Source organism: Arvicanthis niloticus, chromosome 19, assembly GCF_011762505.2.
Source record: "Arvicanthis niloticus isolate mArvNil1 chromosome 19, mArvNil1.pat.X, whole genome shotgun sequence".
Classification (NCBI taxonomy): domain Eukaryota; kingdom Metazoa; phylum Chordata; class Mammalia; order Rodentia; family Muridae; genus Arvicanthis; species Arvicanthis niloticus.
The window spans coordinates 30,543,450-30,557,757 of NC_047676.1; the positions used below are offsets into that span (position 1 = coordinate 30,543,450).

General features: G+C 42.1%; 1 protein-coding gene across 2 annotated transcripts in view; it reads left to right on the forward strand.

The window, feature by feature from the left end:
• The window catches only part of Osmr (oncostatin M receptor), a 54,231-nt gene that overhangs the window by 11,063 nt on the left and 28,860 nt on the right, over positions 1-14,308 (forward strand). For both annotated transcript variants that reach the window (XM_076916145.1, XM_034523559.2), the window contains exons 2-4: positions 2,547-2,631; positions 8,572-8,741; positions 14,003-14,174. In XM_076916145.1, coding sequence (XP_076772260.1) covers positions 2,559-2,631; positions 8,572-8,741; positions 14,003-14,174 — 415 coding nt within the window. In that variant the 5' untranslated portion in view covers positions 2,547-2,558. The remainder of the gene's footprint in view (positions 1-2,546; positions 2,632-8,571; positions 8,742-14,002; positions 14,175-14,308) is intronic.

A 14,308-nucleotide genomic window follows, 5' to 3' on the forward strand; every position in this document is an offset into this window, starting at 1 on the left:
ACAAATATACAGACACACACACATATAAACATTTACATACATATGCACACATACACACATACACATATACAGACACACATGCACACTCATGCACACATACATAAACACCCACATACAGAAACACGCATACACATGTACACACAAACACACACATACGCAAACACACACATATAACATATACTGCGACACGCTACCTCGCCGATAAGGAGCACGTCACATTCAAGATTCTTCTGACAGCGTCTTTTATTGTTACAGCTCTTTTAGTTAGAAGGATGCAAGATGGAGAACAAAGGAAGGACCCCAAGCCTCAGAATGTTCTGACTTATATACTATCAAAGAGACATGATCTGTCCTCATTGGCTTACAAACTGGGGTCTCATTTACATATCCACTGATAGTACTATCAGCCGGAGAATTTGCGCCTACGCGTGCGCACAGCTGCAGACACCAAGGCCAAGAAGAACCAGGAACAGGAAGCCAGCGCCATCTTCTAATGGCGAGCGTATAGCTACTTCAGCAAACGCAGCATGGCTCCTAACAATATACATACACACATATACAAACACATACACACACATATACACATGAACACATATAGAAACATACACACACACACACACACACTAAATAAATAAATAAATAAATGTAAAAATGTGTGAGCTTATTTATTATTTCTGGAGGTTTCCCGACTGTATCGTCAGACTGTGGCTGGCTGAGGAGAACCAGATGTGCAGACAGTGAAACAGTAGTAAGGCAGATTGTAGATGTCAAGAAATCAGAAGCAATTCTGTCTTTCTGGCTTCTGGAGACACCTGGGAGACCTATGTGGTGGTCTTCGAGAATACCTGTTCTCCAGTTCCATTGCCTGATGACCTTTCACCTCTGATGACTTCTGAATTTCTCAGCTGTGTGTTTCTGTGCCTGCAACTTTAACTTCTTGATGTAATGTCATGTGTTTAGGAATGTTTTAAATAGCCCTGTCATAGAGAAACCATTTGAGGTGCATACCAGCTCCAGAGCCTTCTGTTTCAACTTTGTGACGTGAGAGTTCCTTCCCACGGTGGCCCCTTCATGTCCCAAGAGGGAAGGGGCAGTGGTAAGTGCCTGGACCCAGGACTGAAGTCGCTCTCAGCAGTATGGCACACTCATCCCATCCCAGTATTCCTCTTCCTTTGCTCCCTGGGTTCTACGCACACACTATTTCTCCCTGAATTAGCTCTCCCTCTGGTTCTGGCATTCAGTCAGCATGTGCGGTTGTAAGTAGAGGTCAGTTATGAGTGGACTGATGTGTCTGCCAAGAGTAGAATGCAGCGCTGACAGAGATGTGAGGAAAGTCTGGCTGCTGCTTCAGCGCTCAGGCACCGGTGACCGCCGTAGTCGTTTGCTTTGTTTAGTTCTTGTCTTTGCTGTGGTTCCAATTTATCTGTAAGACAGTTTGAAAACAGACAGGTGTGGCAGTGGGCTCATAACCAGGCTCACGGGAGTTCTAGCTCTGGGTGAAATCTGCACAACAGGGCAAAGGCACGAGCTGGGCTTTCCATGAATCTCTGCTGGCTCAGAGTCCTAAGGAGAAAAGTGAAGATCAGGGCTTCCCCTGACTAATGGGCTTTAAACTATTAAAGGAAGAACAAGCTGGTCTTTTTGAGGTCATTCAGCCTTCTTCTTTCTGCCCTCAGATTGCTCTCTGATCAAAGCACCTGGTAAATCAGTGGCTGTCTTTTCAAAGGGCCTGTAATGTGCAGTTCTCTTCAGTTGGAAAACAAAACAAAACAAAATGAAAATGGTATTGAATAATGAAAACTACTGTTTCCCGGAATATTTTAACTTTTCTCAAGTTGAATTTTGGCGAGAGGGAAAGGGGAGAGTATAGATAGCTTGGGTGATTATTTTAAAAAATATATTTAAGAAAATTGAAATAATTTATTGATTTTACTGTTTGTGCAGTTACTTTTGCCTGCATGCATGTCTGTGCACCGTATTTGTGCCTAGTATCCACAGAGGTCAGCACAGGGTGTCAGATCCCCAGAACTGGAGTTAGAGATGGTTTTGAGCCACTGAGTGGATGCTAGGAATGGCACCCAGGTTCTCTGCAAGGGCACCCAGGGCTCCCAGCCTGTGAAGTATCTCTCAGCCCTTTCTGGGATTAATTTAAACTGAGCCCTGTTGAGCCCCCCAAACAGCTTTTGTTTGTTCTGTTTCATTTTTCATTTTTTTCCTTACCAGCTTTGTTTGGATTATTCAATGAACTGGCTAGTCAGTTGTTAAGTTTTTGCTACCAAGCCTCTGTAATCTATAGTAGGACATCTTCACAGCTGACTCAAGGTCCCCTGAGCACACTGTCAGCTGTACCTCTTTCATGACCAAGGAACACTTCATGGGACAGGGAAATGTACATTCTTCTTCCAAAAGCAGATGACAAGAGACCCGGGTACAGGAGAGGAGAATGGGAGACTTTAGTCCCACCTCTGACCTCAGCTGTCCCAAGAAACATACCAGGAGTTACAGCTATATATAAAAGGCTCTTTCTTGTCATTTATCTTTTTCAGACACTCAGACCAATGGCGTTCTCTGTGGTCCTTCATCAAGCCTTCCTCCTGGCAGTGCTGTTCCTGAGGACATCCCGAAGTGAAGGTGAGAGGCAAACACAGGAGAGGGGAGCATGGAGTGGGGAGCATGTAAGGATGATCCAACGGGGACTTTGGAGAACAGTTAAGCAATTTTCTTTCCTCAGAGCTGGTGATTAAATCACACGAGATGTGGTAAATTTCTCGAAGCCACAATTGCCTCCGGCATGTCCTCCCTCAATTGGTGGCAGGTTTAATAAGCCCACTGCTTAGCCCTGGCTTCCTGCTCATGTTCTGCTCATTGGTGTGGTTGTGAACGAACCGGAGACCACAGAGCTTCATGATTGCTCTGTTTGATCTAGACTATTGCTAAGGTATTTCCTTCTGAACCCTGCTGGGCAAGATGGAACAGCCCAAACCAGTTCTGGCTGCTGAGTTAGAACAAGTTCTGATGCCCCTTAGCCACACTTGCTGAGAGCTGTTAAGCTTATAAAATATGGCTGAAAGCAACTAAAGTCTGTAAAGCAGTAGAACCTCTCTTGAGTACATACAAGGTACTATCTTAATTGCCGAAATCTGTTTACAGAGAAATGATGTTTGTCTCTTAGCTCTCCTCAGCAGACAGTAGTTTGGAATAAATTAACTTTGTAAATGTACACGTGAGTGGAAACGTTATCAAATGTGTATGGATACTTACTTTGAACTTCGTTAAACATAGATTTTTTTAGACTTGAAAGAGTTTCTGTTGGGCCATAAACTTTCCCTGCATTCGTCCATATTATACAAAACTTTACAGTGTTTTTCTCTTATACTTATTTTTTTTTGCTGTATTTGCTTTTTAACGAAGAGTACAGGTATCTGCCTTTCAGAATGACCCACCCAAGTTCCATGCATGGATTTATGAAAATGACATTTGCAAAGAACATGCATAGAATAACTCATTTTTCTCTTAGAACTGCAAGAAAAGATATGTAAGTTCTGCCTCATGTCTTTTACATCTAGGTTTGGTCTTGGCATGTGGAAATATACTATTTTTTTTCTGGCTTCTTAAATATCAGTTAATTGAGTTCTTCAATTAACTGTGGCTGCAAGGTGAGTGGGCTCTTGTTCTGGTGGCATGAGTTGTTTCCTCAGCCTATCTTGTTCACTGCAACTGACCAGAGGCTGAGCATGGAGGATGTTCCGGCCCAGATCAGAGCTCCTGGTACTGAGACACAAAGTTCTCATGCTGAGGAGCTCCCAAGCATCCACAAAGCTTTGCCACGGCTTGTTCCCCAAGCAGAGCCTCATGAAGTGACCTGACTGTTCATGGCACATCTCCACGTGAAACCTACTGCTCTCAGATCAGTCTCCGAGGCTCTGCTTCTGTTTAGATCAAACTCGGTTCCCTAATTTCCTGGCAACCACTTTTCCATTTCTGCTTCCAACTTTCTTTATGAAACAGGGTTTCCTTGGTACGTCTTCGTCTTCCCCTGAACTATGGGGACTCCTTTCAATTTCTGCTGCTTACTACACCTCCACTTGAACTAGTGGGCTTACCACTTATTCAGCTAGCCAGGCTCGGGTCAGAGACTGTATTTCAGAAAACCTGACTTAACTTCTTCCAAGCAATAGAACATATGTAAGACCCTTCAGTTAACCCTGGCTATGTTTCCATCAGTTGGAAGAGTTGATGTATTTTTCTGTCTTTGGGGTATGTATAAAAACAGTTGTAAATATGTGGTGATTTTAAAATTATTGTTTGCATTCATTTAGCCTGTGTGTGTGTGTGTGTGTGTGTGTGTGTGTATACGTACAGATACAATGATCTGTATCTCTCTTCCAGGAATTTTTTTTTTCAATTTCAAGCAATTGGCTAAGATAAATGTTTCCTTTTGATGATGAAAGTTCTTGGAATCACATTGTTTTAAATACTGTTACATGGTATCTCGTTCTGGGAATTAGCCACATAGTATTTCCTCCAGTAGTATTAGGGCTGGTCAGAGAAACTTTGTGGGAAAAGTGGGAGGGTGTCTGTGACTAAGCCCGTGTTTGAATCCCCAGATGGCCTCTTTAGCCACACTGCAGTTTCATGGTACGAGAGCTGGGAACCAGAAGGCCTAGGTCCGGTCTGGTTTATAGCTCTGGCATAGGCCTCCATCCCCACGTTTAAGCTCAGCTATCTTCTCTGAAAAAAAAAAAATCAGTGGGATTGGATTTACTAATCTCTATGGTCCCTGTGATCTCTCTGGCTTCACCTTGGAGTTTTATTCTCCCCCCCCACCCCCCACCCCCCACCTCCTCTCTCCCCACGCCGTCTCCACCTCCATTTGAGTAACATTAGTTACTCAAATCCCTGAGTCATTCCACACTTGCTGATAACATATGTCAATGTAAGGAACTTCCCTCTTGTTGAAGTGGCTAGAGCTTCCAGAAATAAGGTTAGACACGGAGCTGACTCATTCATTTGCCAATCGATTGTAGAACACTTATACTCACTCTGTGTTATTAATCTTAGTTTCCCCGAGTTAAGTAAGACTTATTCACACTTGGGCTTCTATCACAACCCACTGCAGAGAAGCCTCCTGTTACCACCTGCTATGAACAAGGCTGAGAAAAGCCACACATCAGGGAGACACAGAGAGAGCATGGGCATTATTTACTTTCAAGTTACTGTGGCAAAATATTTGAAAGGAGCAGGTTAAGGAAAAGTTCGATTTGTCTCCTTATCTTGACATTCCTTATTGAAGTAACAGTCACATAATATAAAATTGACTTTCTTTATGGTTACAGTGAGCCAATCATCAGTGGCATTTACTATTTTGTAATATTACCGGAACCATCCTGGTGGGAGTGAAGATATTCTAATTTTATACTTGTTTCCCAAGAAGGGATTTCCCAGTTCTAAGGGCTTGTCAGTCCACCTTGCAGGAAGACTGGGCCAGTGATGGGCAGGACCACACCTTGAGTGGGATTGCTTAGTTATGATGATGCACACCTCTTGCCTTCTATTGAAACCTACACCTCATCTCACGATAGACCTAGAGTGTTTCTTTTGCCAATGCGGTCAGGTTGAGTATGCCTGCTTTCTCTGCTGTTCATCATTACTCATGCCTTTCGTTGGGCTATTAGAGAAAAATAGTGGAGTCTTGCTTCTTAATGCTGCTAGGGCCCAGGCAACACAACAACTCCAGAGACACAGCCTCTGGCTGCTCGAAACATGGATATCTATTAGGCAATGGTTCCTGATTCTTCTCTCTCCAAGGCTTGGCAACTACCAAACCTCTTACTGTTTCTACGAATCTACCTTTTCTAGATATTTCCCATAAGATAATAGGCAACTCTGGGTTCCTTTACTTACTATAATGTTTTGAGTTTCATCCAATCTGTAGCATGGGTCACCACTCTCTCCCTTTTTGCTGCTGAACAATATAGTCACGCGCTATGTAGGAATCACAGCTTTCAATGTGAATGGCGCCCACGGATGCCATTTGAAGTTTCCCCACCCTTTGATGTTTGTAAATGACACTACTCCAAACATTCGCGGGCAGATGTTTAACTTGAATCCCGGTTTCATTTGCGAGGTAGATGGGATATAGACCCAGGAATATAACTGCTGGGTCTTACTTTATAATTCTATTGTAACTTTCTGAAGAATTATCAAAATGTTTTCCACGGGGATGGGCCATTTTACATTTCACCTGCAGTGCACTAGACCTGCAGATTTCTCTACACCCTTGTCTTCGTGTGGGACGTCCATGTTTGTTGTTGTTGTTGTTTTTAATTATTGCTGACGTCTTCCTCGAGAGTGTGAGGTGGTATCTCACTAGAGATGCCGTCCTGAATTTGATCTTGATGACAAGTGACAATGAGTATCTTTTCAACTTGCTCTTTGGCCATTTGTTTATTTTATGTGGAGAAATGTCCAAGCCCTACACTCATATTTTAAAGTGAGCACTGCTTTTGTGTTGTAGATTTGCAAGAATTCTTTATATAGTATGAATACTCGAAACTTATCTAAAACATGACTTACAAGTATTTTCTCCCGCTTTGCAATCTTAATTTTCTTGGTAACACTGGACAAGGGTAACAATTTGTCTCCAGTGGACAGATTTTTAATTTTGATGAAATTCGAGTCATTTGGGTTTTTTTCCCACTCCTGCTCATGTTTTTCATGTCCTATGAGAGGGCCCACTGCCGACTCCAAAGTCAAGGCGCCCAGGTTGAACACATTCTTCCTTCCCTCACCATATTTGCAAAAAAGTCCCACAGGATGGGTAACCTATAATAACTGTCTTTCATTTTATGGGTATTCTTATATCAGTATCTGAAACCTTCTGCCATCTGAGGGTAATGCCTTATCAGGATGCAAAGTCCTCTGCTGTGGAAACCAGAGCCATGAAAACAGTTCGTTCTCACCTCATCTCCATCCAGAATCTCGTCCTGTCAGCGGTACCCTGGATGCTGCTGAGGCCATGAAACATACCCCTCAGGCATCCCATCCCAGAAGCCTACGGATAGACAACCGATTCTATCTTCCTGGCTGTGAAACAGTGTAACCAGGGAGCTCGTGTTTCAATATTAGGGAGATACTATTAAGTTTCACAGAGCTTTTGTAAGTTATTTAATCTCACAGAGCTTTGATTTTTATCTATAATAAAAACTGTCTTGTGGCTTTACAGTGTTAGACAACACGCCATTAAGTAAAGCAGCTGCTGCCGTGCCTAGTAAACAATGGATGCTCAGGATTGTTACTGCTCTCCTCTGTGAGAAAAATAACACATGTGTGCTGGCAATTTGGGGACCCTTCACATTTTGCAGATTGCTAACATTTTTATTCCTTTGGGGAGTAAAAGATACTTCTTTGGGGAGGGGAACATCTGCAGGAGATCGAACCCAGGGCTTTAATCATGCTAAATATGTGTTTTGCCACCAAGCCACTCTTTCCCTAAACAATTTCTTGCCTTTAAGCATGGTACAAGAGGCTTTCAGATCACCAATTCTAAGAAACTAGGAAAACAAATGCCAAAAAGTAGATGCCTGTTATAGAAGGGTCAGCAGACACCAGCTGATTTTATGAAGGGATTCTTTAACTTCTCAAAACCTTTGTAACACCTCCCATCTCCTTCAGACCCCTACAGTATGGATAGTTGAATTAGCAACACATGACTTTTTTTTTTTTTTAATTCTATATGCTCTCTCTCTTACTCTTATTACTGGCAGTAACCCAAGAGGATCCAGGCCCGCCCTCTCTCTCACAGCCGAATGCATCAGCTGATGCTTCTGTGTGCAAGCTATGACTGTGATGCTCTTTAGGATTTACAGACAGTCTGAGAGACACAGGGGTCAATGGCCTGCACGAATCTGTTCGCACTTGAATTCCTGTTCTTTTACAGACTCATTACACGGCTCCTTGCTCTAAGCTTACAGTCTCAATTATTTCTATGACGTCACTGTCTCTCTCCAGTTAGGCTTTCTCTGGTTGAGGAACCTTGTCACAAGTGTTTTGATTCACAGTTAGTGTCTACGGTTATTGCTGCCCCATCCAAAGGGTTCAGTGAATTCTTTCTGGAGGTGATTGCTCTCAGTACATTGAAATACATGGAATCTCGGTGTTGATATACAATATGCTTCTGTTTTCTAGCCTTGGAACCCTGAATTTCCAAAACCCAATTTTTATTTTTTTAATTTTAAAATATGAGATTTTTAGAAAAAAAAAAAAGTCTCTTTGTCCCTATTATGAATTAAAACCTGACTACCCAGGAAAGACACGTTTGTGCTTTTCCCCCTCCTCGGCTTATTATTATGTTGTACATTGTCCAGCAAGTTCTTCACTTCATATGGGTCTTAATTTCTTCCTCTGCTGATAGAACTTCTATCTAATTCCTTCCCAGCTTCTCTCAGATTCTGATGCTAGGATGCATATGCAACTGTACTTTCCGAAGCTTACTGGTATCTCTATTTGATGTGTGGCTACGTAATCATGCCCCCACTGAGAGTTGTTTTATACCTGTTTTTGATCTTTCAGTCTTGGGGGCACCTTTACTGTTGACTCCTGAGATACATACGGTTTCTATTCAGCCTAAACTTCAAGAAGTGAATTTAGAATGGACTGTCCCAGCCCTTACTCATCAAGAATTAAACATGATATTTCAAATAGAGATCAGTAGACTGAAAACATCCAACATCATCTGGGTGGTAAGTACTTTGTGACTTATTGTCTTAAAAATTCCTTTCCTGTGCTATGATTTGTCTTTTATGCCATTCAAGAACATTTCCCTCTCAATCCAGATTTCCTAAACCATTGCATCCCTGTGGTTTTTGTTAAGGCAATGGTTCTCAACCTTCCTAATGCTGTGAACCTTTAATACTGTTCCTCATGCTGTAGTGGTCCCCAAACCATAGAAGTATTTTTGTTGCTATTTCATCACTTAAATCTTACTACTGTTATCAATCATAATATAAATATCTGTGTTTTCTGATGGCCTCAGATGTCCCCAGTGAAGGAATTGTTCAACCCTCAAAGGGGTCCCAATACACAGATTGAAAGTTACTGAGTTAAGTTAAAGTAATATGCCCCACTGGGTTTGATGAATTCATTAAGAGACTAGATTATTCTCTCTGTTCTGCTGTGCTTGGAACAGTTGCTGAATCTGTCCTTGTAAATACTGGATCTGCATGTTCCATGAAGATCTGTTATCTCACCCTTCCTCCTCTCTATCTATCCAGGATTACCCAGGAAACTTGGGTTGTCCTGAATAAGATATAATGACTTACCAACACTTTTCTCATGGCGAGTCTTCTTGGGCATCTGTTTACTTGCCCTGTGCTCAGTGCACAGAAGAGCAACTCCCAGCATTTAATATGTGGCCAACACAAGGGTTCTCAAGGTCTGCTTTGGATAGTGACTAAGTGTCTTCTGTTTCCTGGAATGTGAGTTTGCTAAAAAAAAAAAAAAAAAAAAAAATAGATTAATTGATTACATCCTTCTTGAGAGGTGGAGGCCAGAGGATCAGGAGTTCGAGACACTCTGTGCTACAGAGCAAGCACAGGGCCAACTTGGACTACATGATCCCTTGCATCAAACTGAATGAAAGAAAAAAAAAATTTCAACTTCTATTTTTCTGCTTTGAATTATTTGGGGATATATTGTCATTCATCTTGATTCAGAAAATGGAAGTGTCTGTTGGGCTTAACACAGTCCCATTTAGGAGAATATTGGTCACAGGCATTAGAAATCGTTATGAGATGTTTGAGGACAGTTTGTCAAAGTGCCTTAGAAATCTTTTGGAGGTAAATGACTCAGAGGGCTGAGATGTAGCCCCATCAGCCCCATCAAGGTCTCCCTTTTCTTGAGCAGCAGATGCTGGGCATATAGGGATCAAGAATGTCCGTGCTTTCAGTTAAGCCTTTCACTAATGTTAAAGTCTTTAGCTTTTTCATATCCGTTACTACATATGAAGTCTAAGCAAGTAGCCTAAGATAAATAAAATCCGACTCAGTCCTTTAGGACTTACAGCAGGTCTGTTATTTGGCGCCTTTTCACACAACGGTAGCTGTTGAATGTACGATGCCACCTCAGTAACACATGTATAATAAGAGCTGTCCACATGCCACTGTCTCAGATCCTCACATCATCCACCTTATACTAAAACCTGAGTGTGTGGTTCTGATGAGCATTGGCTGGTGACTTGGGCCTGGGGAAACATTCAACAAAGGTTTTACTGGTCAAAGATACTCCTCCAAAACCAGAAGGTTGGGAGACGTGCTAGAGGGATTTTGGAGCATTAACGTGTATCACCACAACAAAAAAATAGCATTGGTATAGAAACAAGGGAATCCTATTCTGTATTTCTCTAAAAGGCAGTTCATATTAGTTCTCATGTTAGGAAAGGCAAGGAACTTTAGGCATGGAACACATGGATCCCTTTCTTTGTTTTCTTAAATCTGATTTCCTGTTAGCTCCATGAAATGTCTCTTTGAACAAGAAAGCAGCAGAAATTATTTTGTAATTTACAAAGAGTTAAGATCTCAAAGCGTGGACTGTCACACCATCTGTTTATTTCATTGAACTTAAGGACATGCAGCCATAGCCCCAGTATAACAGTGACAAAAAAACACTTCAGTTGAGGGAGGTGTCCCTATTCTTCATCCCCATGGCCAGACAGGGAGGACACTCATGTGCTATGGCTAGGCAATGCCCTTGTATAACCCCTCTTGTACCTGAAGCTGAGGAGAGACATGAGATCTTCCTTCAGCTAAGGGAGAGAACACACTTCCTTCTGGAAATTCTTTTTTTTTTTTTTTTTCCCAGAAGGAAGCAGTTCTTTGTTGTGCAAGCCAGGTTATGATGGGATCATCACAACCTATGCTGAGAGAGCAACTTAGAGCCTCATCATTCACTGCTCTTCCAACGAGCCAGAGGAAAACACATTGACCTAATGCTCGGAGTTAGAATTAGGCACCTCCCTGACAGTGCTGGCCACACAGAGCTCTGCTGACAAGCACACTACATGGCACTGCCCTGGGCCAAACTTCTGCTCTTCCCTCTAGGACATTTTCTGTACTCTTTAGTCAACAGCAAGAGAAGGCAGAATAGCAGCTCAAGCTTGGAAAGAGGCCTGTGGTGTGAATCATGGAGGAGTAGGACTCATGCCTCAGCAATGAGTCAGTGACCTCAGATCTATTTCTATGTCTATGCCCATGCCAATCTCTGTGACCTACTAATGTCTTCAAGGGCTGTATTCAACTTGCCACTTCAATGACTGAAAACAAAACAGAGAAAAATTGCCACAATTTCTTTTTTTTTTTTATTTCTTTGGCTGACACAGTCAAAGCTTATCTTCTTCATTGACAAGGCTATAGAGACCACAGAGCATAAATTGAGGTCAGATAAAAATCCACAGTTTATAGGGAAACATGACCCACTGCATATTAATCAATCAAGTGACTAAGTAAGGGTCACTCGTGAATGCTGGCATTAGGCCCAATTTTCTCCCACGATTTAGATGGAAGATTCTCTGAGCCAAGATATGAAAGAGAAGTTGAAGTTAATTTAATCTGAAAGATGGGAACAAGATCTCTGGGAAAACCCAATGGGAATCACCAGAGGCCTTGAGGGATGGGTGTAGCGGAGCTGCTCAGTTTGAAGGCAGGACACAGTGTGTGGGCTCAGAGCATATGGATGGAGACAGGTGTGGCAGGCAGGTGCAGGGCAAGACCATCCATCCCATGGTAGAACACTCAGATTGTGTTTATACCAAAGACAATAAGAACAAGCATGCCAAAATGTTTTCTTTTTGTTGTCATTGCTGTTGTCTAGTATTTACTTTAGATTTAAGACTATTCAAATGTAATGTCCAAAGGCCGTTCATTAAGTAATGAAAGTTTCATGAATCGAGATATCAAAAACAGGTAGACAGAAATATGTCTTGTGATCTAAGAACAAGGCAAAATAATAAGCTAATATAAAATAGTAACAGTTTTTAATATTCTGTTTTATAGAGAGTAGAAAAAAGGCACACAGTTGACCGTACCTGGGTGGACCACAGTGTTCTTATCCCACAGCTGAATGAATTCTATAGTGTACATGATTTAAAATTGGTGATCTTAGCAGAGCAAAGATGTAAGGGTTGTTGCCTACAAGTGTGACATGTGGTTACTGTGCACCATAAGCTGAGGACCTATCAGTTGCATCAAGGTATATGTGTACAGACTCCCACTAGCTTCCCTGGGAAATTCACGGTGATGGGCATCTCCATTCCCCAGCTGCAGGGAATATGCCTTAGAGGTACTATAGCTGTGATCAAACACTGGGACCAAAAGCAACTTGGGGAAGAAAGGGTTTTGCTTTTTGGTTTTTTGATAGTTTGTTTGTTTTGTTGTTTTTTGGGGGGGGGTGTTGTTGTTGGTTAGTTTTTTTGTTTTATTTTGTTTGCTTACACTTCCATATAACAATTCACCATCAAAAGGAGTCAGGGCAGGAACTCATGAAGAGCAGGAACCTGGAGGCAGGAGCTGATGTCCACAGAGGAGTTCAGCTTACTGGCTTGCTCCCCATGCCTTGTTCAACCTACTTTATTATACAACCCAGGACCACCAGCCCAGGGAATGAGCCACCCTCAGTGGGCTGGTCCCTCCCCCCATCAATTAAGAAAATGTTCTACAGGTTTGCCTACAGCCTGATCTTATGGAGTAAGTTTCTCAGTTGAGGTTCCCTCTGTGCAGACGACTCTACCTTGTGTCAAGTTGACATAACACTGTCAATCATAGACTTGGGGCCAGGGCAAGGATTCTGGAGGGGCACACTGAAAAAAAGTAAATTCCTGTAGTTACGAAGGATTCAAAGAAGAAATAGTGGTCTCAGCTCCCTTTGGTTTTTGCCAGCATCATAGATAAATTCCAAGAGGTCTTTGTGGTGAGTAGAGATGGGAAGAATATAAAGGAAAGAGCAGGAAATTCTTTAGAAACATAAGGTGCAGCTCTGCAGGAGACTTCTTGCTGAGCATGTATGAGTTCTATCTTCAACACTGAGCTATCTTAAGAAGGCTTCATGAAAAACACAAAGAATGCTCTGGCCTCCAATAATGCAGCTAATTCCTAATGCAGAAGGAGGTGGAGGACTCTAAGCCAGCAATGCCTCATGAGCAGATCCTGAGATGCTCTGAACCCTTCAAAAGTGTTGGGTAGAGAGAAGACACCTTCAGGTTAATGGGAACCAAGCTGTGGAGGCCTTGAAAACTGGAGAAAGATGTCATGGCACCCAGTGGTTGATTAAATTTGCAACTTGAGATTCCAATGTCTTAGAAAGATTAAGACCTGGTTCACATTGAGTAAGGTCAAAGAAGTATGAAAAATACTTTTTTATTGGTGTCTCTAGAGCCTAAGGTTCTGATGGCTGAAGCTTAGTGGAGGAATGTGGTCCATCTGGCTACCACATCTGAAAAGACAGGAGAGAAAAAACAAGGGACACTTCGGAGATGTTGATGTTCCTGGGGTCCCATGGAGGATTACCGTGTTCACTCAGATTTAGCTAATCTGATCTAACTAACCTTGGCTATAATGAAATTTTAAAAATACCAACAAATATTACCTACTTCTTAAAGTAAGTACTCAGTTAACTAGATTTTTAGGATTTTCTTAGTGGGTTGTATATGATTAGCATGGTTGACTGTCTCAGATCTTTGATGCAAGGCTTGAATGGTCTCTCTCTTGATCTGTATGGGCCCCTAGAAATCTATGGCCCCTAGTCTCAGCCTCATGAGACTGAGGAGACAGGAGGCCATAGCTGCCACTACCAAGACATTAGACCAAGGGAGTGGTGGGTTACAAATAAACTTAATTTAAATAGATGGTGGAGTAAAGTAGGGTGGAAGTTTATGCTTCAGAGTAATTCAGGTTGACCTATTTCCCAGGACTGTAATGACTGTATATTTCCAAATATTGCCTTTAATTTTTAGGAGAATTATACCACGACTGTGAAGCAGGAAGAAGCTGTGAGTTGGGACTGGACATCTGATATCCCCTTGGAGTGTGTCACACATTTCATTAGAATAAGGGCTCTGGTAGATGACGCCAAGTCCCCTCCACAGAGTTTCTGGGGCAACTGGAGTTCCTGGAAAGAAGTTAGTGGTAAGAAATGCTTACAAGGGAAGTGGCCCCAAGAATAATCAGATTTAGAATAACTCATAGATCAGTAACCAACTGGAGGATATCCCATTCTCTTTGAAAGACACTGAAGTGACACTGGCATTACTTTTCTTTGG